Raw genomic sequence first — 26,674 nt, 5'->3', positions numbered from 1 at the left:
CAGAGCTGTGCCCGGCACCCACCACAGCTCCAGAGGTACCAACAACTACAGGATACCACCAACAAGAGGAGACACAGAGCTGTGCCCGGCACCCACCACAGCTCCAGAGGTACCAACAACTACAGGATACCACCAACAAGAGGAGACACAGAGCTGTGCCCGGCACCTACCACAGCTCCAGAGGTACCAACAACCACAGGATACCACCAACAAGAGGAGACACAGAGCTGTGCCCGGCACCTACCACAGCTCCAGAGGTACCAACAGCCACAGGATACCACCAACAAGAGGAGACACAGAACTGTGCCTGCACCCACCACAGCTCCAGAGGTACCAACAGCCACAGGATACCACCAACAAGAGGAGACACAGAGCTGTGCCCGGCACCCACCACAGCTCCAGAGGTACCAACAACTACAGGATACCACCAACAAGAGGAGACACAGAGCTGTGCCCGGCACCTACCACAGCTCCAGAGGTACCAACAACCACAGGATACCACCAACAAGAGGAGACACAGAGCTGTGCCCGGCACCTACCACAGCTCCAGAGGTACCAACAACCACAGGATACCACCAACAAGAGGAGACACAGAGCTGTGCCCGGCACCTACCACAGCTCCAGAGGTACCAACAACCACAGGATACCACCAACAACAGGAGACACAGAGCTGTGCCCGGCACCCACCACAGCTCCAGAGGTACCAACAACCACAGGATACCACCAACAAGAGGAGACACAGAGCTGTGCCCGGCACCCACCACAGCTCCAGAGGTACCAACAACTACAGGATACCACCAACAAGAGGAGACACAGAGCTGTGCCCGGCACCTACCACAGCTCCAGAGGTACCAACAGCCACAGGATACCACCAACAAGAGGAGACACAGAGCTGTGCCCGGCACCTACCACAGCTCCAGAGGTACCAACAGCCACAGGATACCACCAACAAGAGGAGACACAGAGCTGTGCCCGGCACCCACCACAGCTCCAGAGGTACCAACAACTACAGGATACCACCAACAAGAGGAGACACAGAGCTGTGCCCGGCACCTACCACAGCTCCAGAGGTACCAACAACCACAGGATACCACCAACAAGAGGAGACACAGAGCTGTGCCCGGCACCTACCACAGCTCCAGAGGTACCAACAACCACAGGATACCACCAACAAGAGGAGACACAGAGCTGTGCCCGGCACCTACCACAGCTCCAGAGGTACCAACAACCACAGGATACCACCAACAAGAGGAGACACAGAGCTGTGCCCGGCACCCACCACAGCTCCAGAGGTACCAACAACCACAGGATACCACCAACAAGAGGAGACACAGAGCTGTGCCCGGCACCCACCACAGCTCCAGAGGTACCAACAACCACAGGATACCACCAACAAGAGGAGACACAGAGCTGTGCCCGGCACCTACCACAGCTCCAGAGGTACCAACAACCACAGGATACCACCAACAAGAGGAGACACAGAGCTGTGCCCGGCACCTACCACAGCTCCAGAGGTACCAACAACCACAGGATACCACCAACAAGAGGAGACACAGAGCTGTGCCCGGCACCTACCACAGCTCCAGAGGTACCAACAACCACAGGATACCACCAACAAGAGGAGACACAGAGCTGTGCCCGGCACCTACCACAGCTCCAGAGGTACCAACAACCACAGGATACCACCAACAACAGGAGACACAGAGCTGTGCCCGGCACCCACCACAGCTCCAGAGGTACCAACAACCACAGGATACCACCAACAAGAGGAGACACAGAGCTGTGCCCGGCACCCACCACAGCTCCAGAGGTACCAACAACCAGAGGATACCACCAACAAGAGGAGACACAGAGCTGTGCCCGGCACCCACCACAGCTCCAGAGGTACCAACAACCACAGGATACCACCAACAAGAGGAGACACAGAGCTGTGCCCGGCACCCACCACAGCTCCAGAGGTACCAACAACCACAGGATACCACCAACAAGAGGAGACACAGAGCTGTGCCCGGCACCCACCACAGCTCCAGAGGTACCAACAACCACAGGATACCACCAACAACAGGAGACACAGAGCTGTGCACGGCACCCACCACAGCTCCAGAGGTACCAACAACCACAGGATACCACCAACAAGAGGAGACACAGAGCTGTGCCCGGCACCCACCACAGCTCCAGAGGTACCAACAACCACAGGATACCACCAACAAGAGGAGACACAGAGCTGTGCCCGGCACCTACCACAGCTCCAGAGGTACCAACAACCACAGGATAACACCAACAAGAGGAGACACAGAGCTGTGCCCGGCTCCTACCACAGCTCCAGAGGTACCAACAACCACAGGATACCACCAACAAGAGGAGACACAGAGCTGTGCCCGGCACCTACCACAGCTCCAGAGGTACCAACAACCACAGGATACCACCAACAAGAGGAGACACAGAGCTGTGCCCGGCACCTACCACAGCTCCAGAGGTACCAACAACCACAGGATACCACCAACAACAGGAGACACAGAGCTGTGCCCGGCACCCACCACAGCTCCAGAGGTACCAACAACCACAGGATACCACCAACAAGAGGAGACACAGAGCTGTGCCCGGCACCCACCACAGCTCCAGAGGTACCAACAACCACAGGATACCACCAACAAGAGGAGACACAGAGCTGTGCCCGGCACCTACCACAGCTCCAGAGGTACCAACAACCACAGGATACCACCAACAAGAGGAGACACAGAGCTGTGCCCGGCACCTACCACAGCTCCAGAGGTACCAACAACCACAGGATACCACCAACAACAGGAGACACAGAGCTGTGCCCGGCACCCACCACAGCTCCAGAGGTACCAACAACCACAGGATACCACCAACAAGAGGAGACACAGAGCTGTGCCCGGCACCCACCACAGCTCCAGAGGTACCAACAACCACAGGATACCACCAACAAGAGGAGACACAGAGCTGTGCCCGGCACCTACCACAGCTCCAGAGGTACCAACAACCACAGGATACCACCAACAACAGGAGACACAGAGCTGTGCCCGGCACCCACCACAGCTCCAGAGGTACCAACAACCACAGGATACCACCAACAAGAGGAGACACAGAGCTGTGCCCGGCACCTACCACAGCTCCAGAGGTGTCCCTGTAAGCAGTAATTTGTGAAGAGGGCTCATTTCCAACCTAAGCAGATAAATCCCGGCCCACATCAAACACAAACAGACGCCACAGAGGAGGAAAATAGGTTTCCTCGCCAACCCCAAGACAAGCAACCACACAGAAAGATTACACGCCCTAATAAACAAACACAAGGCAGTGCACACAAGACAAATATCTGCATGCTTTGTAGATTTAAAGAAGTTACTTGGCTCCTTGCGGCACACCTGCCTGTTACTAAAACTCCTCGAAAGCGGATATGATGTCATCCAAGCGCCGCACTCACAAGCACGAGGGCAGTGCATAGAAGCAGCTCACACTTGGGCATCTTCAGCCAGGATTTGGGTCTGAGACCCTGGAGCTGCCTCATCAAACTCTGATTGCAAGGACTTCAGGCGACCAGCCGCCACCCTGCAGCAAGCAGCAACCCAGGCTTACTGCTAGAAGACACCAGGGCTAGCAATGTGCAGCCCTCCAGCCCTCCCAGAGCAGAGGCTGAAACAATGCCCTCATCCCCCCGCCCCCCCAAACTACTGCAGCTTCAGGTGCCTGGAAATAAACAAAATATAAAGAGGCTGGACCCTCTAGAACAAACCCAAAGTGAGACAAAACTAACACCTGCTGGTGATAATTAGATAATTTATGGAACATACAACCAAATGCACCTCTTTGGAAGCATCCCAAAGCACAGGGGGCGCCATCACCCACGACACGACACAGACCGAGGGAGCGTCCTGCTGAGCACGCGCCGCGCTCCATGGGGCACAGCCCCGCTCTGGATGCAGCTACAATGGAGACGTTAACCCACTACACTAGGTCTGGGCGGAGTTTGTGAAGTTACGCTATGTGGAACTCCGCGAAGTGAACCAAAACTCCACCACGCTACACGGAGTTCCGCTCTGGAAAGTCAGCGCAAACAGTACCATGCGCAGCACAAGAGGGCGCTGCTTCTTTCTGCAGGACGAGTGGATGTTCTGCTAGAGGGGCAGCTTCCTCAACGTGAATGGATGGTTTCACAATATGAGCAGTTGCGACCGCCTGCATTGAGATATCTTTGGGAGGTGGTCTGGCATTAGATTTTCCTCGCTTGCGCTCGCCAACTTAATGTTGATGAGCACGAGCGAGGAAAAAATTTGATTCCGCTTCATGGAGCGGAGTTTTTCAGAACTCCACGTTCTCCATGGCGTGCGAAAAACTCCACAAACTGAATGAAGTTCACGGCCCAGGCCCAGGGGTGGCTCTAGGCTCATGGCGGCCCTGGGCAGGGAGCTTAGGTAGGGGGACCCGGAAGAGGGGGTCCGGAGCTCAGGAAGGTGTTTTAATAAAACGTCCAGAAAAGGCGTTAGATGACCAGTACCTACCTGCGGCTGCTCCTACCCTTCCGAATTTGTCTCAGAATGATAAAATTTAATAGGAGGAGGGTATTGTGACACACGACGTGAGGAACTGGTACGGCTGCAGTGCCAGGGTCATGACAGGGGCCCCGGACCCACAGCCCCCCCACAGAGAAAGAATCGGTGGCTCTTTGCCCGGAAACATTAAATATGTATCCATCCTCAGAGAATTATTATATTAAGGATATATATTGGCGTGGCGGCCCTGTGGCCATGGCTTATATAAGCCTGTACCAGCGGGCCAGCAGAGGGTAGGGAAAAAAAGAAGCCAATCAGGAACCAGGAGGAACGCAGGCGCGGAGGCCAGTGAAGAGGGGGGGGTAAGGGTGTTTGGAAGTAGAACAGAGCCGGAGGCCGCCAAATCCCTGCCAGGGGCCGCCACGCAAATATGTATCCATCCTCAGAGGATTATTATATTAAGGATATATATTGGCGTGGCGGCCCTGTGGCCATGGCTTATATAAGCCTGTACCAGCGGGCCAGCAGAGGGTAGGGAAAAAAAGAAGCCAATCAGGAACCAGGAGGAACGCAGGCGCGGAGGCCAGTGAAGAGGGGGGGGTAAGGGTGTTTGGAAGTGGAACAGAGCCGGAGGCCACCAAATCCCTGCCAGGGGCCGCCACGCAAATATGTATGCATCCTCAGAGGATTATTATATTAAGGATATATATTGGCGTGGCGGCCCCTGGGGTTTGGCGGCCCTGTGCAGGTGCACAGCTTGTACATGCCTAAGGCCGCCCCTGCCAGGCCTACTTTACACCCCCACAACAGTGAAGGCTGCGTCTCTGCAAATGACAAAGATCACACCCAATGCGTCTCCACCACGACAGAACATACATCTGCTCTCCTGCAGGCAGGTGCAGAAGGTGCACATAAATACTCTAGGGGTGTGCAAAATGTGCATAGTATAGGTTTGTGTAATTACATGAATTTTCAAAGTAATTGTGCAAGAATTTAGCATTGCAGAAAATTGGCTTACTGACTGAGGGGGGAGGGGTGAAACCCTACTCAAGCTGTAACCACAATTCTTGTCAGGGTGAAACACAAGCAAAACCCCAAATTAACCTGTGCTCAGCTCTCTGGTAGCGGCACAGAGCCGCCAGGCTTAACTTAGAGACCATGTGTAAAATATTTATGCAGCACACAAACAGGACAAAAGTGAAAACACAAAGAAAAATCCCACACCAGTTTAGAAACATACAGTAAAATGTAATAAATTATTTGAGACCACAACAACAACAATCCAATTAGTAGACTTGGAGATATGGAATTTTAAAGATTTAGGTATACATAGTGCCTAGAAGCACAAAGCACCAACTAAGGTTATCTGGCTGCTCCGAACCCGGACAAAGTCACAAGTCCAGGACGACAGCAATGGGACTCAACCCGGATACAGGAACCAAGTGAGGCCCACTGAACAGGAAATCTCAAATTCAGGTTGCGAAGCATTGCAGGGTCCCGCGTGGAGTACGGATCACGCACCAGTGGTTCTGACGGGCTGCGGGCTGGGATGCAAGGTCCTGCTTCAAGGATGCTTCGCATAGTGGCAATTCTAGGTGACTGCAGGACTGTGATTTGAGCTCCTGCATTGAGGATGCATGGCAGCGTGGCAGTTCTGAGGAGTTGCGGGGCTGCAATGTGAGATCCTGCATCCAGGAGGCATTGCGCAGGTACAGTTCCAAGGAGCTGTGGGGTCTTGTGGGGATGCAGTGTGCTACAGTCGGCCCGAAGTAGTACTGCAAGGTGATGCATCGCGCTGCTGCTGTCCTGCTTAGACCACAGCTGGGCAGGCAGAGCACCTTTAGGCCCACTTTCAAGGCTCCAAAACTGGGGTGGCACCACTTGGGGGTCAAGATTCACAGCCATACATTCCAACATTTTAAAAGAGGGATGTTATGTTATGTTATGCTATGGTATGTTATGTAATGTTAAAAGGATTTATACAGTGCACAGCTGCCCCAACGACGAGGCATCCCAGCGCTACCCAGGTACACATTGCAGGAAGACAAGCAGAGGGGAAGAGGTTAAGCCGGGAATAACCAGGTTTTTATGGCCTTACGGAACGCTAGATTGTTCCAAATACCTCTAATGGATACAGGAAGAGAGTTCCAGAATTCAGACGCCACCGCCTTAAAGATCGGCCCCCGGCTCTTTCTCGTAGAACTCGGCGGGGGGGGGGGGTACAGGCTAAAACAGATCGACTGAACATAATGTACGTCGCAGTAAGTACAGTGTTACCATATCCAGCATATCCACTAGGAAAGGGGGCGCCTGTTGGGTGGGAGTGTGGGAGATTCTGAAAATAATGCATCAGGAGAATATATTTCTCTCATTGACTTCTATTGAGGTCTGAATCGAGTCTGTGGCATGTATAGGACGGCCAAGTGTGCTGCTGCAGGGTCGGAGATCAGAAATGCAAATATACCTTTTTTCCTTTCCTGTCAGGAGCATGGAGAAAGCACTATGACAAGCAGAGAGAGTGTGATAAGAAATGTTGCACACTGGCCTGCAGGAGCAGGGGGTTGGCAGTGCATAGTCCAAGTCACACAAGACCAGTCCCTGTCGGATGAAGCCCAGCGAGGAATCAGCATTTTGCATTCAGGAATCGGGAGGTGGGAGACTAGCCTTGGATTCGGCAGTATACCACTTGAATCGGGACGGTTGGCATGTATGCACAGCGGGCAGGGTCCAGGTGCTGAGCTCAAGACGTTTGGAGCCTTTTTTCTCCCTGAGGCCCTGATCAGGAGTCCAGCCAAGTAGCCCTTGCAGTCCCACTGTTGGTACTGGGTTTAAGCTGCAGGACCAGTTCGTTTCACTAGGGCAGCAGAGTAGCAGGGCAGAGTAGCAGTCCTTCTAGCAGCACAGCAGTCCTTCTGAGTCTTCCACAGGTCCAGAGGGGACCTGAGGATCCAATATGTATACCTGGTGTCAGCTTTGAAGTAGAAGAAGGTTATGGATGGAGGTTTCCCTTTCCAAAGGTGCTTGGAACTTCCTGCCTCCCTAGCTTGTCTGAGGGCACAAAAGACTAGTGTCAAACTAGTACTTGTAACTAGAAGTAACTTGTAAGTGTGTTCATGCATTGGCTTTGGTATGTGCAAGTGTGGCGGGTGGCAGTGCCTCCCCGTATCAAGTCAGAGAGGGCTCATCCTGCAAACTCCTATTCCCCCTTTGTTTCACTGTAGGAGAGCAATACATAAAGACAAACTGTCAGATACATCTAGTCGTGACCCAAGATACAGGCCACAGGCACCAAATGGTCAGGACAAGAAAATGTCACCTATCTAAAGATGGCATTTTCGGAATTGTGACTTAAAATACGACTTTACCATTAAGGAGGGTTTTTAATTAAAATTCTTTGGAAAGCAAACTTTATATGCTTATTTGCTTACAATTGTAAGTTATCACTTATTAAATGTAATAAGGTAACCCTATGTTATCCTATGGAAGAGGTAGGCTTTGCAGCAGTGAAGAAGAAATTCAAGAGGTTTTCCCTACCAGTACATGTGAAACTTAAAAGTATACAGCCAACTTTTTAAATACACTGCACCCTGCCCTATGGGCTGTTTAGGGACTACCAAAGGAATGATGGGGCAGTGCAAAGTTCCAAATAGCATAACATGAAATTACCAAAATTGCACAAAATTACACCCATTTAATGAGAATTTCACGTGGGCCTAGAATACTCCCGAAAACGTCTATAGGGCAGAAGTAGCAAAACACATATTACTGCCTGACATACAGAAATAGACCACAGCCCTGCTTGGATTCACCTGGCTGAAGAAAGTACGTCTAGAGCAAAGACTTACAAACCCCTGAACACCCAGCAACTCAGAAGCGTAGAGCCTGACTCGATACTGAAGGAAAAGTAACAAAAATATGCAGCCTGATGTAGGGACCAGAGTACAGATACAGAAAACAATTACTGGCAAAGCCTTTAAGTCTGGCTATCTCTGCCTCATTGATGGCAAGTTGGTGGATGGGAGATTAAACGAGTGACTGAGAGAATGCATCAACAGTTGGATGGATGAGTGAATGTATTCTGGAGTGTCAGAGTGCATGAATAATTACTGAATTAATGAGTGCGCTGAAGAATAAGGGAATGGATGGCCAACTGGGTGAATGTATAGAGGAGTGAGTGTAGACTAGGTCTCACACAGCAGGAGTGATGTTTTAAAATGGCAAGACTTGCCACGATTATTACAGCTATGCCGGTCATAGTTATTACATCAGTTTGCGGTATTCGGACAAAATATTGAGTTAAAAATAATGAGGCACAGAAATATCGAGTTTTTTTATATCATGATCCGCAAATATTCTGATGCAAGAATATCGTTGACAAAAATATCGATTTTCTAATAAATGTAATATCGATGACAAAAATGTCTATGTTGGTAATATTGGTTACAAAAAAATCATTGTAAAGAATATGTTTTTAAATTATCTTTATGTATTTTGGTATATATTTTAATTCTATATGTTATAAATTGTTTGTATAATTAATGTTAATGTTTTCAAGTATAGTTTGTAAATTTGTTCTTGTTTTTATAATTAATGTATTTGTTAATTGCAATTTTTACTGTTGTAGTGGGTTGTGAGGTTTGTAGGGGTACAGGGTGGGAAGTAAATTAATTGTAATTAATAAATTATTATTTTTTTAATCACTAATAGTAATTATTTAATTTTCAAATAATTAAATAAATTGTTTAATTAATTTAATTTTTAAGTTATATTTTAGGTATGGGTTGTGGGATTTGTAGGGTTACAGGGTGGGAAGTAAATCAGTTATAATTATTGAATAATTATTTTTAAATATGTTTAACAATTTAATTTATAATTGATTATGTAAATTGTGTAATTAATACATTTTTTAATATATATTTTAGGTGCAGGCCATGACGTTTATAGGGGTAAAGGGTGGGAAGGTAATTCATCATAATTAATTAAGAATTAAATGTAATTAAAAATAATTATTTAATTGATAATTAATTATGTAAATTGTGTAATTAAAAAATGTTTAAATATATATTTTAGGTGCATGTTATTGGGTCTGTAGGGGTAATGGGTCGGAAGTTAATTGATTAATGAATAATTAGTTATTTATTATTAATTGTTTAATTGATCATTAACTATGTTAATTGTGTAATTATTATAATTTTAAGATATAGTTTTGGTGTGGGTTGTTGGGTTATTAGAGATACAGGGTAGGAAATTCATTAAGAAATAATACATTGATAATTATTCATTTGTGATTAATTATTTAAATTATAATTATGTGAACTGTACAATTTGCATATTTGTTACATTACATTTTAGGTGTGGGTTGTTTAGTGTGTAGAAGTATAGAGAGGGAATTTATTTAAGTAATAATACATTTAAAATTATCTATTAATTTATTAAAAATTGTGTTGTTTATTTTTTAATAAGGTAATTGTGTTGTACTTTTTTATTTCAATTACATTTTAATTGTTGGCTGTTAACGATTGTGAGACTATAGGGGGCCATTAGGATGGCGGGCGGACTTTGCCCGCCCGCCATCCTCACGGTACTTGGGACCACCCACCATAAGGGCAGGGGTCGCGTGGGGGCTATTAGGATGCCCCCGCCACAGTGGTGGGCGCATCCTGCATTTTTAACATTGTGGCGGGCGGTGTTCTCAGCACCGCCCGCCACAATGCTAAAAATGCATGTATGCATTTGCATACACAAAGCGGCAGGCACCGCGCGGTGAATGCAAATGCTGGGGGGTACCACAGGTACCTCCCATGTGCACCCCCACCTCGCCTTCACTCCGGGGGCCCGCAGGGGGCCCCTGAAGTGAAGACCGCCTGCCGCCACGGAAAGGCATCTGTTGCAGCCCATACTAATATGGCTGGTGGTGTCACCGCCACCATATTAAACCTTTTCCACTCCGGTCGCCTTGCGACCGGGGCGGAAAAGCGGCGGACCCCCCAGCCATGCTAATATGGCGGGGGGTCATTCTGGTTAAGATGGCGGGCGTATTCCCTCTATGCAGCTGCCAGCAGTAAATTTGATGAAATATAATACCTACCTTGCGGCTTCTTCCACTGGGGCTACCTTTTGTTGTGGATGTATATATACATATATACTTGTTATATTGCTAAATTTAAAGAAAATTGAAAATTATAATGTTAGTTAAAATATATATATTTGTAATAGTTTTACATTACATATAGGTATATAAACATACACACTTTCATATATATGTGTCTTTTTGAATTAGTGAATATTTATATATATTTTTTAATATAATTTAGGAATATTTATTTTACATTATATTCATGTTATATGTTAAAATATTTAAGATTTACTTATTTAAACTACATATATAAAAAAACAATACTTTTGTAAACATTTTTTATAAATGTTTTCGATATTAGTGTAAAACAATCTTTTTTCCGATATTTTTCTACTTACCATTATATGTATGGAAAACTATATTAATGTGATGGACATTTTTGACACAATATTTTGGTATCACAATGTTTATGTCGGTGAACCCAGTTTGCATTACATTGTACTGCATTGCAGTGTATTTCACTGTATTTCTTCACACCGTGTTGCATTCTATCGGTGTGTTGAATCGCATATTGTACTGGACGGGAGTTTATTGTGCAGTGTAATCACAAAGCACTGCATGGTATTACATTGTGTAGCATCTTGCATTGTGTAGTACTGTTTTGTTGTATAGTATCGTACTGTTGCTTTACATAATACTGTAGTAAGGCTCAGCATTTCATATCCCGGCATTTAATTGTTGCATTGCACTGTATAATATTGTTTCATTGCACAGTATTGCTGCAATCAATCAATCAATCAATCACAGCATTTATATAGCACACTACTCACCCAAAGGGTCTCAAGGCGCTAGGGAGGGGGGGTCCGCTACTGCTCGAACAGCCAGGTCTTGAGTTGCTTCCTGAAGGCGAGGTGGTCCTGGGTCAGGCGGAGGTGGGTCGGAAGGGAGTTCCATGTCTTGGCGGCGAGGTAGGAGAAGGACCGTCCTCCTGTGGTGGCTCTTCGGATGCGGGGGACGGTGGCGAGGGCGTGGCCGTTTGATCGAAGCTGGCGTTTGGGAGCGTAGAAGTTGAGGCGGCTGTTGAGGTATCCCGGGCCTTGGTTGTGTAGGGCTTTGTGTGCAAGGACCAGTACTGTGCTCTACTGCACCATCTTGTTGCACAGCATTGCATTCTGTAGTTTTGTTGCTTTGCTGAGTATCACCCTGCACTGCACTGTACTGCTGCACACCATTACACTATAGAGTATAGTTGTAGATAGTACTGTTCAATGGCACAGTTTTGCAACAATGCCCAGTATTGCATGCTACTGCACTGTTTTGCATTCTTTAGCATTGGTAAATTGTCTGGTATTGGCCTGCACTGCACTGCATTGGTGCACAGCATTGCACTCTATGGTATTATTGCATTGCCTCGTATTTCCCTGCACAGCATCAGTAAACAGCAACTGCAGCTTACAGCGGCTGCAGAGAAGGCGCAGGAGGTGGCTGTCAGCAGCAAACTCCCTGGGTGACAGGCAGAAGCAACCCCCAACGAGAAATAACCTTTACAACGCAGTCATTACATCGCACTACCTTTGCAACGCAGTCATTACAACGCAACATCCTTTACATCACATGCCATAACAACGCAGCCATTACATTACACGTCACTACAACGCATGTCATTACAACGCATGTCCCTACAACGCATGCCATTACAACACAATATAAGGTAAGTAATGGGGAATAGTAATTTTTACCCTTACACTATCCAATACTTACCGTACTGTTCCCCTAAAAGTAATATGCGTTGTAATGGTAAGTGTTGTAATGGAATGCATTGTAATGGAATGCGTTGTAAATGTAGTTTCTAAAAATGTGTTGTGATGGCATGAGATGTAAAATCATGCGTTGTAATGGATGTTGCAATGTAAAAACTGTGTTGTAAAGGCATGCGTTGTAAATGTTTGTGTTGTAACGTCATACATTCACCCACAGTACTGCTGGAAGTGAAGCCTCACACCTTGCAGACCAGAGAGGACTGAGCAGCAATTGCTGCCCGCACTCCTCTGCGAGCACGCGCTCTCAACGGGGTGCACATCAGTGAAGGGGGTTAGATCAGAGTACTAACAAGCAATTACAGGGCGCTCCCGCACGAGTCACTTCACAAAAGGCAACTGAGAGGCATTACTATAGACCCAGAGTCAGTTTAGTTTTACAAACTATTTAGTGCTTCAAAGATTAAGGGCCTGAGTCGACTTTGGTGGTCCTACAGTAGCGTCCTCAACATGCCGTCTGCTGTAGCACCGCCACAGTCGTTGTGTGACCCCGCCTGCCAGATTAGGAGTTCAATCCTGTTCTGGCAGGCGGCGCTGCAGCGGTCTTAATGGCACCTGCCGTCCGCTGTAGGACCGCCACAGTCGTTGTGTGACCCCGCCTGCCAGATTAGGAGTTCAATCATGTTCTGGCAGGCGGCGCTGCAGCGGTCTTACTGGCACCTGCCGTCCGCTGTAGGACCGCCACAGTCGTTGTGTGACCCCGCCTGACAGATTAGGAGTTCAATCCTGTTCTGGCAGGCAGCGCTGCGGCGGTCTTACTAGCTCATGCCGTCCGCTGTAGCACCGCCGCAGTCGTTGTGTGACCCTGCCTGCCAGATTAGGAGTTCAATCCTGTTCTGGCAGACGGTGCTGCAGCGGTCTTACTGGCTCATGCCTTCCACAGTAGGACCGCCGCAGTCGTTGTGTGACCCTGCCTGCCAGATTAGGAGTTCAATCCTGTTCTGGCAGACGGTGCTGCAGCGGTCTTACTAGCACATGCCATCTGCTGTAGGACCGCCGCAGACATTGTGTGACCCCGCCTGACAGATTAGGAGTTCAATCCTGTTCTGGCAGACGGTGCTACAGCGGTCTTACTGGCACATGCCATCCGCTGTAGGACCGCTGCAGTCGTTGTGTGACCCCGCCTGACAGATTAGGAGTTCAATCCTGTTCTGGCAGGTGGTGCTGCGGCGGTCTTACTAGCACATGCCATCTGCTGTAGGACCGCCGCAGACATTGTGTGACCCGCCTGACAGATTAGGAGTTCAATCCCGTTCTGGCAGGCAGCGCTGCGGCGGTCTTACTGGCACATGCCGTCTGCTGTAGGACCGCCACAGTCGTTGTGTGACCCCGCCTGACAGATTAGGAGTTCAATCCTGTTCACGCAGGCTGTGCCGTGGCGGTCTTACAGCAGCTGCTGTTGGGCTCATAGAAGGACCTAACATGCAGACCGCCTTCCTGCATGGAGTGCAATACATGCCACACCACGGAGGAACTGAGGGTGCCCATCCAGGAGGCATTACATGTGCCACCCCATATGCACCCCTCATACACTATAGTGGAAGGGGGGCTTAAAAGGACTCTCTTTGTTGCCTCTCTGTCACCCTTTTCATGGCGGGCTCATCGCCATGAATGGGGCGGTGGAAAGCCAACTTGGTGTAATATGCTGGCAGTGCCGTAGTGGCACCGCCAGCATATTTCAGCTCGTTGACCGCTGCACGACTGCCGTGGGATCCTGGACCCCTGGCAGACGCAGCGGTCCTGTGGCAGTCCAACTGCCACACTTGTAATACTGTGGGCAGGTCCACAGTGTGGTGGTGGCCAGACCGCCACCACGAGTAAGGCAATTCTAAGGACCGGCCTACTCGTAATCAGGCCCTAAGCCTAATCTGGCAGTTTAGGACACACAGACATGACTGGCAGAGAACCATCTCAAACTTAATGCTCTAAAAACAGAATTCCTCCTAATAGCCCCCCCTCCAACATCCCCATCGCTCAGGATTGGCTTAAACACCTCACTGCACTCAACGTTCAACCTATCATTGTTGACTCAGCAAAATCTTTAGGTATATCCCTCGACTGCAATCTCAATATGCAGCAACATATCAGCAATGCAACCAAGGGAGCTAATTTCCAAATCAATACCTTGAGGAAGCTGAAACCCTTGCTCCCAGCCAACGACTTTAGGACTGCAGTCCAGGCGCTAGTTATCCCTCGGATTGACTATGGAAGTGCCGCCCTCTGCGCCTCCCCCTATCAACAACCGCACCCCTAAGAGCCTCCATTAATGCTGCAGCGAGACGCATCACTGGATCAAAAAAACACTCACACATCTCTCCTGACTTAAAATCTCTGAATTGGCTTCCGCTCGAAGCCAGAATACACCTGAAAATCGTGTGCATTACTCATAAGGCCATACACCACAATTCGCCCAGTTACCTCGCTCAGAAATTGACAATTTCAGGAGGCTCAGGAGGCTCAAGAGCCACAAGAAGCGCAGAAACTCTCCTGAAACCACAAAGATTCCACAAGAAAAAAACACACAAACGCTCCTTCTCAGGGAGGGCGCCCAGGATCTGGAACGCCCTCCCGCCAGAAACAAGACTTATCTCATCCAGGCATCCTTCAAAAAGGAAGTCAAATCGATCTCTTGGCTAAATTCACTTGAACATAAACTGTGAAATACTGTGGAACTCACTGTTTATCTCTCCCTGTATTGCATTGTCTGAACCGACCACCCATTCACATTTTGTGTTACCTTGCATTGGTCGCTATTTGCACAAATTGCCCGGTTGAGTATTCTTTTTGTCCTCATTTCATTTTATGTAAAGCGCTCTGATATCTGTAAGGATCTTGTTCGCGCTTTATAAAACTTTGAAAATAAATAAAATAAATAAAATACAGAATAAAATGCAAATTTGTTCCTCTGCGGAGGATTGTGTAATGAACCAGGGCACTGCTGCAAAGCTCCAATAACCAATCAGAGAGCAGGTCTTCGGCCACGGACCACGGACAGGAAATTCTGTGTCTCCCTCTGGGTGACTGTGGGGGTGCTGGAGTCTGCTCTTAACACACAAGGAGAGGAGGGGGTGAACGACTGTACGTCCTCCTATGAAGGCACGGCTAACACAAAAGGAACTACAGCTGTAGGTGGAACACAACACACAGTATTGCCATCTTGAAACAGACTGATGGAAGGCCAATAAGGACGATCGCAGAACTCATGAGCGGGTGCGCGGGGAAGGGAAGGTCATCTTTAAGGAAAAGGCGGCCTCACACACATAAACTTTGCCCGCCCGCCATCCTCATGGTAATAGGAACCGCCTTAAGGGCGGGGGTCCCGTCGCCAGCATTAGGATGCGCCCGCCACAGTGGCAGGGGCATCCCGCATTCCTACCATTGTGGCGGGCGGTGCACTTAGCACCGCCCGCCACAAGGGCAGGAGAGCATGCTGTGCACTTCCATGCCCAGCATGGCAGGCACCGCACGGTGCCAGCCATGCTGCGCATGGAACTGCTGGGGGGGTACCATAGGTACCCCCCATGTGCACCCCCCACCCCCTCCCCGGAGTCCCTGGGGCCCCGCAGGAATTCTCTGCATGCCTTTCCGTGGTGGCATTGCCACCACGGAAAGGCATCCACAATTATCCATCCTAATATGGCTGACGGTGTCTGATAGACACCGCCACCATGTTATTCCTTTTCCGCCCCGGCCGCAAGGCGACCGGGGCGGAAAAGCGGCGGACGGTCTCTCCGTTTGCCAAGGGCCCCCCGCCATACTAATATGGCGGGGGGAAAACGAGTGTGGATGTCGAGCTGATTGCCCCCGCCAGGCTGGCGGTGGCTACCGCCAGCCTTGCGGGGGCAATCCGCCCGACATCGTAATGGGCCCCATAGTTGTGTCATGTTTCATTATCTGCAGCCTCTCCCCGCCCTGGTAGGGTAGTCCCACCAGAGCAGACTTGACCTCCCGTTGGACTCTGCACAGGAGGGAGTTCTCAGATAAAAACTACTGGATAACAGTAGGATCCAGATCAGAGAGTTAAAAATACCTTGCGGTTGCCCGGAAGTACCCCTTTATTAGTGGGAACTGTAGGTAAGATCAAAAACCAGTGGGACGGTTGTTGGGAGCCATGGCTCACACCATCTCAGTTGCTAGGCCGACATGTTTCGGCCCACATTAGAAGCCCATACTGGTCTGGGGCACGCGGGCAACTAGAGTCAAATTTCGGGGGGGGGGCTGAAAAATATTTCGGGGGGGGCTACTTCTTCCAACCATAGACAGAGTGTCTGTAAGAAGGGGTGAAAACACAACAAAAGCCTAACTTACAAGTAAATGGTATTTTAAAGACCTGCCAAGCACTCTGTTGCGGCTGCAATTAGATGCTCACCAGCCCGGGAAGCTGTCTGCACCTGGGCTGACACACACGACGGGGGGGGTTGAAGTCCCGTGAGCCCAATGGGTGTTGCGCGCCTGGTCTGGGGCGTTCTCCCTCCTGCTCCGGGTCCAACAGGAGGTGGAGTCGGCCCTGGGGGCACTGCCCCACAAGGGTGGGGAGAGGTGTCGATGATGAAGCATGACACAACTGTGTGTGTGAGGCCGTCTCTTTTATAAGGATGGTCTTCCCTTCCCTCTGCCCTTCCACAGGAGTTCTGTGAATGTCCCGATGGGGCTTCCATCTGGCTGTTTCAAGGTGTGTTGCTTGCAGTCCGCAGTGCTCAGCAGCCCGGCTGATTGCGTCATCTATACCGTTGCACTTTGTTTATTCCTACTCTGTCTTTTTCGCTGATCCAAAATGTAAACCAGGAGCAACACAAAGAAGTGAAAAAAGAGTTTGGCTGCAGAACCTCTCTTGGCAAGCTGAGACAACTTCCAGCCAATCCCAGCTGCTGTAACCAGGCAAAGCAGCTTTCGTCATTGACAGAAGCTTTCAGCAACAAATGGGTCACCTGTGGGCGGGCCAGGAAGAGGCTGGCACTCATCACCATCCAATGGCTGGAGAGGGCTTGCCTAAAGCTGCTTTTGTACACATTTGTGTACACATTCTGATATTATTTGTGGTGTTTACAAAAGCTCTACAGGGTTGCTACAAACTGCAAAACAGCAATCAAAGCTCTGAGTGCCCTGCAGGTGCCTGGAAGACACACTGGTGTCCACCAGAAGGGACAGACAGAGGGACAGAAACAAGCATGAGTACGCAAATGAGCATTCCACCTCACAAGGTAACACACCCAAGCCCTCCTCCAAGGACAGTGACAGGGTGGCAAAGACACTCCTGTGCATTCCAGCTGTTGTGTTATGTGTTGTTAGTTTAGCACTCCAGTCACCCATGAGGGTATCCAGGCGCTGCACAGGTGGGCGGGCGGCTGTCTCACAAGAAGAGTTTATTCGAAAAGCCAAGTCCTCATCCTCTTGTGTAACTCAGGAGGCGGTGAGGCTCAGATGTGCTGTGGACGGTTGTTGCATGCTCTGGGGGAGATGTAGAAAAAGGTGCGACCTCTCGCTCTGTTGTTCTGTGTGCGGGGTTCATGTCCTTGTGAGAGTCCGGCAGAGCGGAGGTGCCTGGAAGGTTGGTGGAAATATATGCAGCTGTTGAGGTAGACGGGTGTGTGTATGTGTGTGTGTGTGTGGAGTTTGTGTGTGTGTGTGTGTATGTGTGTGTGTGTGTGGAGTTTGTGTGTGTGTGTGTGTGTGTGTGTGTGTGTGTGTGTGTGTGGAGTTTGTGTGTGTGTGGAGTTTGTGTGTGTGGAGTTTGTGTGTGTGTGTGTGTGTGTGGAGTTTGAACCGAGCACATTTGTGCACCGGGACCCAGTGAAGTCCCTTGGGTTGTAGAGTGATGTGGTTGAGGTGTGGTAGATTGAGGACGAGTCTTGCTGCAGCGTTCCGGATGGTTTGGAGCCTGTTCACGAGCTTTTTGGTAATTCCCACGTAGAGTTCATTGCCGTAGTCAAGTCTGCTGGTGTCAGGGACTGTGTGACTGTTTTAATGGCGTTCTCTGGTAGCCACTTCAAGATTTATCACACCATCCTGAGGATGTGGAAACAGGTAGAGGGCACCACATTTACTTGGGCGGTTATGTCAAATTTGTCATTGAAGATGAATTACACGGTTACGGCGTGGACACCGGGGTTGGTGTGGAATTGAGGTCTGCCGGCCACCAAGTAGAATCCCACGCAGAGATCTTCCTCCCAGAAATAACACATTTGATCTCGTCTGAGTTGAGCTCGAGGCAGTTGGATCTTATCCAGGTGGCAACCGTGGTCATGCAGGTGGCGAAGTTGTTTTTTGTCACTCGAGCCTCGTCCGCCAGGGAGAGTATCAGCTGGGTTTCATCCGGGTGAGAAAGAATATAGATGCCGTACGATCTGATGATGTCAGCCGGTGGGGTCATGTAGATGTTAAATAAAGTCGGGCTGAGGCACGATCTGTGGTTGACTCCACAGATGAGGTCCTGGCTTCGGACGTGAAGGGCAGTTTGCTGAGTTTTTGTGTTCTTGCCGTGATGAAGGAGCAGACCCAATTAAGGGCAGGTCCTCGAATGCCTGCTTCGTTTATTATTTTGATCAGGGTGGAGTGGAAGACCATGTCAAAGGCCACTGAGAGGTCAAGCCGGATGGCGGCTGCTGTTTCTCCTCGATCGATGGTCATCCTGTGTTGTCGGTTGCTGCGATGAGTGCTGTCTTGGTGCTGTGATTGGATCTGAAGCCTGAGTGGTGTCCAGGATTTGACGTGTCGAGGTAATGGACGAGTTGCTTGTTAATAGCTTTCTCCATGTTCTAGGCTGGGAGGCTATTAAAGAGATGAGGCGATAGTTGCTAGCTGGGTGTAACTGTTGCCTTTTTTGTTGTAGTGTGTTGACCGCTGCGTGCTTCCAAGCCTTCACGAATGTTGTGGTGGTGCTGAGGTGTTCAGTATGTGGATGAGTAGTTCACTGATCAGAGAGGCAGCCATGTTATAGATGTGGTGGTGCCGGGTCTGTCGGGCCCGGATCAGATGGTTCCCATTATATTGGCTGTTTCTTCCGTGGTGATTGTTTTCCATGTAGTCAGGGTGCTTCCGAGGCTTTTTGTGGGTGAGTTTGAGACAAGGCTGCTGGGGTTCGGTTGAGTATCAAAATGTTTACAGATAGTATCAATATTGTTTGGAGAATTCTGATAGGTTGTTGCATCGGTCTTGGACGGGGGTGATGCTGTTGCTGATGCAGTGAAGTTTTTGATGATCGTGAACATCTCTTTACAGCTGTTTGAGCTGTTCCCTATGTCCTCAACTAGGACCTTCTTGGTTTCTCTGCTCTGCTGGTGGTTGTTTTCAGTGGCCCTTTGAAGGTGTCTTTGTCTATTTCTTTATGATTTGTTCTCCATCTTTTTTCCAGTTGTTTGCAGTATTCTTTGGTTGAGTAGAGTTCCTCTGTGCACCAACTCGTCTGCTTCTGTGTTCTCTTTTGGTTGTTGTGGTTGCGCGGTGCCAAGGAGTCAGCCCATTCCGTCCACTTGCGGGTGGTTTGATGTTGCTGTTTCGGTTGCCGATAGGGTTGTGTTGGTTCATGCACAGGGTGTGGGACCAGTTGGATTCCGAGAAGCTGCTCCAGCTGCAGCTGGCCAGGCTGGTGGTGGCGGGTTTCATTTAGTGGGAGATGTTGAGTCTGGAAGTGGACGATTGCATGATTGGTCCAGGTGAGAGGCCTGGTCGCAGTAACCATTGACGGTGGTGAGGATGGGCCCGAGGGTGTGTCTGACTGAGTGTGAGGATCTGGTGACGTGTTGTGTCAATCCGAGGTTCATGGGCCTTCAAGGAGTGTGGTTGAGCTGGATCGCACTGGTCTTCTAGGTGGAAGTTGAGGTCTTCCAGGTGGAAGTTGAGGTCTTCCAGGTGGAAGTTGAGGTCTTACAGGTGGAAGTTGAGGTCTTCTAAGTGGAAGTTGAGGTCTTCCAGGTGGAAGTTGAGGTCTTCCAGGTGGAAGTTGAGGTCTTCTAGGTGGAAGTTGAGGTCTTCTAGGTGGAAGTTGAGGTCTTCTAGGTGGAAGTTGAGGTCTTCCAGGTGGAAGTTGAGGTCTTCCAGGTGGAAGTTGAGGTCTTCTAGGTGGAAGTTGAGGTCTTCCAGGTGGAAGTTGAGGTCTTCTAGGTGGAAGTTGAGGTCTTCCAGGTGGAAGTTGAGGTCTTCCAGGTGGAAGTTGAGGTCTTCCAGGTGGAAGTTGAGGTCTTCTAGGTGGAAGTCGAGGTCTTCCAGGTGGAAGTTGAGGTCTTCTAGGTGGAAGTTGAGGTCTTCCAGGTGGAAGTTGAGGTCTTCTAGGTGGAAGTTGAGGTCTTCTAGGAGATGTCGGCTTTGGAATCGATGGTGAGAAGGGCGATGAAGTCTGCGATGTTGTCGGTGAAGCTCGCTCGTGGTCCCGGCGGATGGTAGACGAGAGTCCGTTCAGGGTGAAGGTTGCCGAAGCTTGCAGTTTGAAGCGTGGGCGCTCCATAAAAGGCGCTGTGGTCTCTGTGGTTGTGGTGCAGCTGATGGTTTTTATAACGAGTCCTTCTCCTGGTTTGCATTGTGCAATTTTGTATCCTGCTGGGACCACCACGGTGATGTCGGGTGCCACCTCGGTGGCCGGCCATGTTTCCGTAAGGAAGAGAAGGTCCAGGCGTCATTGTCCAGAATGTCCCAGATTTCCGTGGCGTGTTTGCTGAGCGAGCGGCTGTTGAGGAGCATGCATGATAGTTTGTTGTGGCGTGTGCATTTGCTAGGGGAGTGGGAGGTGTGCTGCGTGTACGCTGGGTGCATGTCGATGGTGCTACCTTGGTGGGTTGTTGCACACGGTACTGCAGGGGGTGCAAGGGAAGGCTCCCCCTGTGTTGTGCGGTGAGGCAGCGGGGTGGGAGGATGGGCAGCCTGCGTTGAGTGACCAGGAAGGACACGCTTGGGGAGCGGGTGGACCAGGGTTTGTTGCGCTTGGCACGGTCCAGACGCGGTCGGGCTCGTCCGTGCTGTGGCAACCATTAAGTAGGTCTTGAGAGGGGGTAGAGTGCGGGATGTGGTGGGCGGGGCTTAGCAATAGCGCAGGAAGGTGCGAGAAGCAGGGGAAGGAACAGGTCAGGACGGTCAGGGGCACAGGAGGTGAGAGGTGAAAAAAGAAGCACTGGCAGGAGGCATCAAAGAGATGGCAACAGGGCACAGGAAAGGAGAGGAAAAGAGAAGAGAGCAATAAAGAGACATAAGTCAGTTAATGGCACAGAAGGTGAGAGAGCAGGAGGGGGAAGGGTGAGAGGAGAAGGAGCAAAAACTGAGATATAAGCACAAAAAGCAAAGGAGCATGAGGCAAAAAGAGCGATGCAGAGAGAGACAGCAAGAGAGAGAGAGACAGAGAGAGAGAGAGAGATAGAAAGAGAGAGAGAGAGAGAGAGAGAGACAGAGAGGAAGAGAGAAAGAGAGAGATAGAAAGAGAGAGAGAGAGAGAGAGAGAGACAGAGAGGAAGAGAGAAAGAGAGAGATAGAAAGAGAGAGAGAGAGAGAGAGAGAGAGAGAGAGAGAAAGAAAGAGAGAGAGAGAGAGAGAGAGAAAGAAAGAGAGAGAGAGAGAGAGAGAGAAAGAAAGAGAGAGAGAGAGAGAAAAGAGAGAGGAAAGAGAGAGGAAAGAGAGAGGAAAGAGAGAGAGAGAGAGAAGGGGTGGGAAGAGACAGAGAGTGACTGAAAGAGATGCCTTGAGGCAGAGAAAGAGGGAGGGAGAGATACCCTGAGGGCGAGGCCGGCGGGGAGGGCGCTCCTGCCCCTCCCCGGGGTGGCTCCGTTACTTGGGGGCGGTCCTTCCTCCAGAGGTGTCTGCAGGTTGGGTGCTGACGTCACGCCGCACCTGTACCTGCCCCCATCAGCCCCCGCCGGGAGCCGGGCAGTCTGCGCGCTTCATCCTTGCGGGGCAGAAGGAGAGAGTCTGTGCCCCGGACGGTGCCCTCTGAGCCCTGCTCCGTGCCCTGCTGATACCCCTCCACCTGCTGGTACCCCTCCACCTGCTGGTACCCCTCCACCTGTTCCAACTCCGTGCCCTGCCAGTGCCGCATCCCTGCTCAGGAGAAGTGCTGCCCTGCCCTGGTAATACCCCGCCATCTGCTCCGGAGAAGTGCCCAACGATAATCCAGCTACTTGCCCCAAAGCGCCCAGGGCAGATCCTTGTCCCGAAGTGCCCACCCAGAGCCCAGCTGCGTGCCCTGTAATAGCCCTCCACCTGCTCGGAGAAGTGCCCGCCGAGAGCCCGACTACTTGTCCCGCTCGTGCCCACCTCCCTGCCCCAAAGAAGTGCCCAGGGCAGATCCTTGCCCGTTAATGCCCCCTCTCCTGGGGCGAGTCCTTGCCTCCGGCTGGCACCCCTCGCGCTGACAGAGCCCGTCCCTTAGAGCTGCCTCTTGCCCCCTCCTGCCCCTGCTCAGTATCTCAGCCCCCTCCTGCCTCTGCCCCTCCTGCCCCTGCTCCCTGCCTCCTGCCCTCCTGCCCCTGCCCCCTCCTGCCCTCCTGCCCCTGGTCTGTACCCCAGCCCCCTCCTCCCTGCCTCCTGCCTCTGCCCCTGTCTCTTGCCCCCTCCTGCCCCTGCTCAGTATCTCAGCCCCCTCCTGCCCTCCTGCCTCTGCCCCCTCCTGCCCCTGCTCCCTGCCTCCTGCCCTCCTGCCCCCTACCCCCTCCTGCCCTCCTGCCCCTGCCTCTTGCCCCCTCCTGCCCCTGCCCCTCCTGCCCCTGGTCTGTACCCCAGCCCCCTCCTGCCCCTGCCCCCTGCCTCTTGCCCCCTCCTGCCCCTGCCCCCTCGCCTCAGGCACCATGTCCGTCATGCTGGAGACCGCCGGGTTCTTCTTCGGGGTGATCGGCTCCGGGCTCCTGGGCATCACCCTCTACAATGCCAACTGGCGCGTGTCCACCGTGGAGGGCAACGTCATCACCACCTCCACCCTCTTCGAGAACCTGTGGCAGAACTGTGCCACCGACTCCACGGGGGTCTACAACTGCAGGGACTTCCCCTCGCTGCTGGCGCTCTCAGGTAAGGGCACCAGGGGGGGTACCCTGCATGGTGGCACCGCCAGGGCACCGTCAGGTAAGGGCACACGGGGGCGGGGGGGGGGATGGGGTACCCTGCATGGTGGCACCGCCAGGGCACCGTCAGGTAAGGGCACACGGGGGAGTGGAGGTACCCTGCATCCTGACACTGCCAGGGCACCATCAGGTAAGGGCACCGGGGGCGGGGGGGGGGGTACCCTGCATGGTGGCATCGCCAGGGCACCATCAGGTAAGGGCACACGGGGGCGGGGGGGGGGGGGTACCCTGCATGGTGGCATCGCCAGGGCACCATCAGGTAAGGGCACCGGGGGCGGGGGGGGGGGGTACCCTGCATGGTGGCATCGCCAGGGCACCATCAGGTAAGGGCACACGGGGGCGGGGGGGGTACCCTGCATGGTGGCACTGCCAAGGCACTGACAGGTAGGGGCACTCCCTGCTGGCACTGTCAGGTAAGGGCACGGGGGGAGGGGGGGTACCCTGCATCCTGGCACTGCCAGGGCACCGTCAGGTAAGGGCACACAGGGGGTCCACAACTGCAGGGACTTCCCCTCGCTGCTGGCGCTCTCAGGTAAGGGCACAGGGGGGCACCCTGCATGGTGGCACCGCCAGGGCACTGCCAGGTAAGGGCACAGGGGGTCTACCCTGCATCCTGGCGCTGCCAGGGCACTGACAGGTAAGGGCACTCCCTGCTGGCACTCTGAGGTAAGGGCACACGGGGGGCTACCCTTCTTAGTAACACTGTCAGGTAAGGGCACTCCAGAAAGGGCCCTCTATGCTGGCACTGCCAGGTACAGGCACAGAGGGTGCTGCTCTTCGTGCTGGCACTGCCAGGTACGGGCACCGATGCCTCTATCCACAACAGTGGCACTGTTAAGTAAGGGCACTGGGCACTCTGCCCTCCATAGTGGCACTGCTGGGCAAGGGCAGGAACCGAGGCCCCTCCCTTCCAAGCCAGCACTGCCCGGAAAGGGCACCGAGGCATCTGCCCTCCGTGCTGGTGCTGCTAGGTAAGGGCACTGGCAGGTCTCACCCCCTCAACACACACACACTGGCACTGAAAGCTAAAGGCACCTGTGCCCTCCTCTGCCGCTGACCTGTAAGAAAAGGGCACAGAGTCCCTGTCTTCCTTGATGGTACTGACCGAGGCTCTGCCCCCCATGCTGGCACTGCCAGCCAGGCTGGAACTGGAAGGTAAGGGCACCGTTACCTCTCTGCCCTCCATACTGGCACTGCCAGCCAGTCTGGAACTGGAAGCCCAGGACGCCACAAGATCTGCCCTCAATGCTGCCACCGCTCAGGGGGTTTGCCCTCCATATTGACAATGTCAGGGCAAACGGGTCGAGGGGCCCGCTCCTGCTGGCAGGCCTCGGGCTCCCCCATACTGGCATTATCAGGTTAGGGCGGCCCAGGGTCGCACCCTCCAGGCAGGCACCGTTCGTGTACCTTTTCACTGCTCTCGGAGTGTATATTGGACCCTCCATGGGTGGCAGCGTCGGGTACCCACACTCTGTGGGTTCCATAGAGTGGGCACAGTCAGGTACCCTCGTTCTCCCTTCCAGGGGCACATTCAGATATAAATGCCCCCTAGCACGGGCATAGTGAGGCACCCATAGCATCCTGTTTGCGCACATTATAGTACCCACAGTCCCTCTGGCCGCCTCATCACTAGTGCCTTTTGCCCCTGTGAGCTTAGGGTTCGCTGTTTTTAATTTCACCGAAGCACAGGAGAAGGGAGCGCCTCGAAGCTGGGAGCCCCCACACGGACATTATTAGGTAAGGGCTGGCACCGTTCGTTAACCTGTTCATTGCTCTCAGAGTGTATATTGGACACTCCATGGGTGGCAGCGTCGGATGAGTGTTTCATGAGCCCCCGGGGTGAGCGGAGCTCGCGGAGTTCACTTCGCGGAATTCCGCGGGGGTCTTTCAACTCTGTGCGGCCAGGACTGGTCTGAAGGGTGAGGCTGGCAGGGGTGCGAGGCAGTGCCTGCTGGCACTGACACTGGCAGCGCTGCCAGGCTCCAGGGGAGCCCATAGCGGGCCCCTGGCACCTAGGTTTTTACAAATGTAGCGCTGGGTGCACCTAGGGGGACCAACCGCCCGTACATTTCACGGACCGTCCGTCATCTTAGTATGACGTCCACAAGGCGTCCGTAGTTTGAGAGCCCAAATTATGGACGCCTTACAGGCATCATACTAAAACCAAAATGGGAAGTCTCAGTAAGGAATGCTGGTCCCCATGCGAGAGGCCCCAGGTGAGTTAAAAAGATTTCACTCAGGGCCTCTCGCAGTAATCTTTTAATCTGTAGAGGCTGCCTGCAGCCGCCCCTCCCGGACCCCCCTCGTGCAGACAGTGGACTGGCCCATTGTCATTCTGAGACTGCATCTGATTAGCACTTTAGAGTGACAATGGGCCCAATTGTAGTGACAGAATGGGGGGTGCCTTCTCCTGCTGCATGGGATTAGGGCAAAGCATTCTGCTTTTGTCTTGGCGCCCTGCTGGAGAAAATACAAATAAAATAACTAACACCGTTTTCACTGTACATTTAAAAGACAGATTTCAACATACAAACAAAAACATACTATTTATTAATGTTTATTGTTACTAGCACAAATCTTGATTGCAGAAAGGGCCCGATGTCGCTTTACAAAGTTGCGCGTATACTGAAAAACTGTGGAGTGCACGATTGGCTCAACCTTATATTACCTTATTTGGACCTTAATTTATTTTGGTTGTCTATTTACTTACTTATATATTATTGTGCCACCTCCTCGGATATGTCTGTAAAACGTATGTTTTGTCCTAAATTTTTGTCCTGAATTTGGACCCTTTGTCCTGAATTTTTACACTGACCGTCCTGAATTTGAACCCTGCCAGTTGGTCACCCTAGATGCACCTGGAAAAGGCACCTACCATACTGTGTCTGTGATTGGAATGTACCATTCTGAGGACAGGTGAAGGGGTGACTCGCCACGAGCTGGTGTAGGCTTCTACCATAGTGAACACTTGAAGGGGTCCACCCTACCGTCTCTGTGAATGGAATGAACCGGTAGGGGCCTATCTTACTGTGTCTGTGAATTGAATGAACCATGCCGAGGAGGTGGGGGGTCTACCATTTTGTGTCTGTGAATGGAATGTACCATCCTGCGCAGGTGCACAGGGGTGCTACGGTGAGCGGGCAGATGCAAGAGCCATGTTGAGCAGACGGGGGAAGGGTGCATGGTACATAGTGATCTTGTAAAGGCATGTATCATGCTGAGGGGGTGAAGGGGTGT

General features: G+C 51.5%; 1 protein-coding gene across 1 annotated transcript in view; it reads left to right on the top strand.

The window, feature by feature from the left end:
- The first annotated feature begins 21,994 nt into the window (after positions 1-21,994).
- The window catches only part of CLDN15 (claudin 15), a 121,410-nt gene continuing 116,730 nt past the window's right edge, over positions 21,995-26,674 (top strand). The window contains exons 1-2 of the mRNA XM_078669223.1: positions 21,995-22,975; positions 23,103-23,384. Coding sequence (XP_078525349.1) covers positions 23,168-23,384 — 217 coding nt within the window. The 5' untranslated portion in view covers positions 21,995-22,975; positions 23,103-23,167. The remainder of the gene's footprint in view (positions 22,976-23,102; positions 23,385-26,674) is intronic.

Source organism: Lissotriton helveticus, chromosome 12 (genome assembly GCF_964261635.1).
Source record: "Lissotriton helveticus chromosome 12, aLisHel1.1, whole genome shotgun sequence".
Lineage (NCBI taxonomy): Eukaryota > Metazoa > Chordata > Amphibia > Caudata > Salamandridae > Lissotriton > Lissotriton helveticus.
Note: the sequence above shows the minus strand (reverse complement) of the source record. Positions and strands in the feature narration are given on the sequence as shown.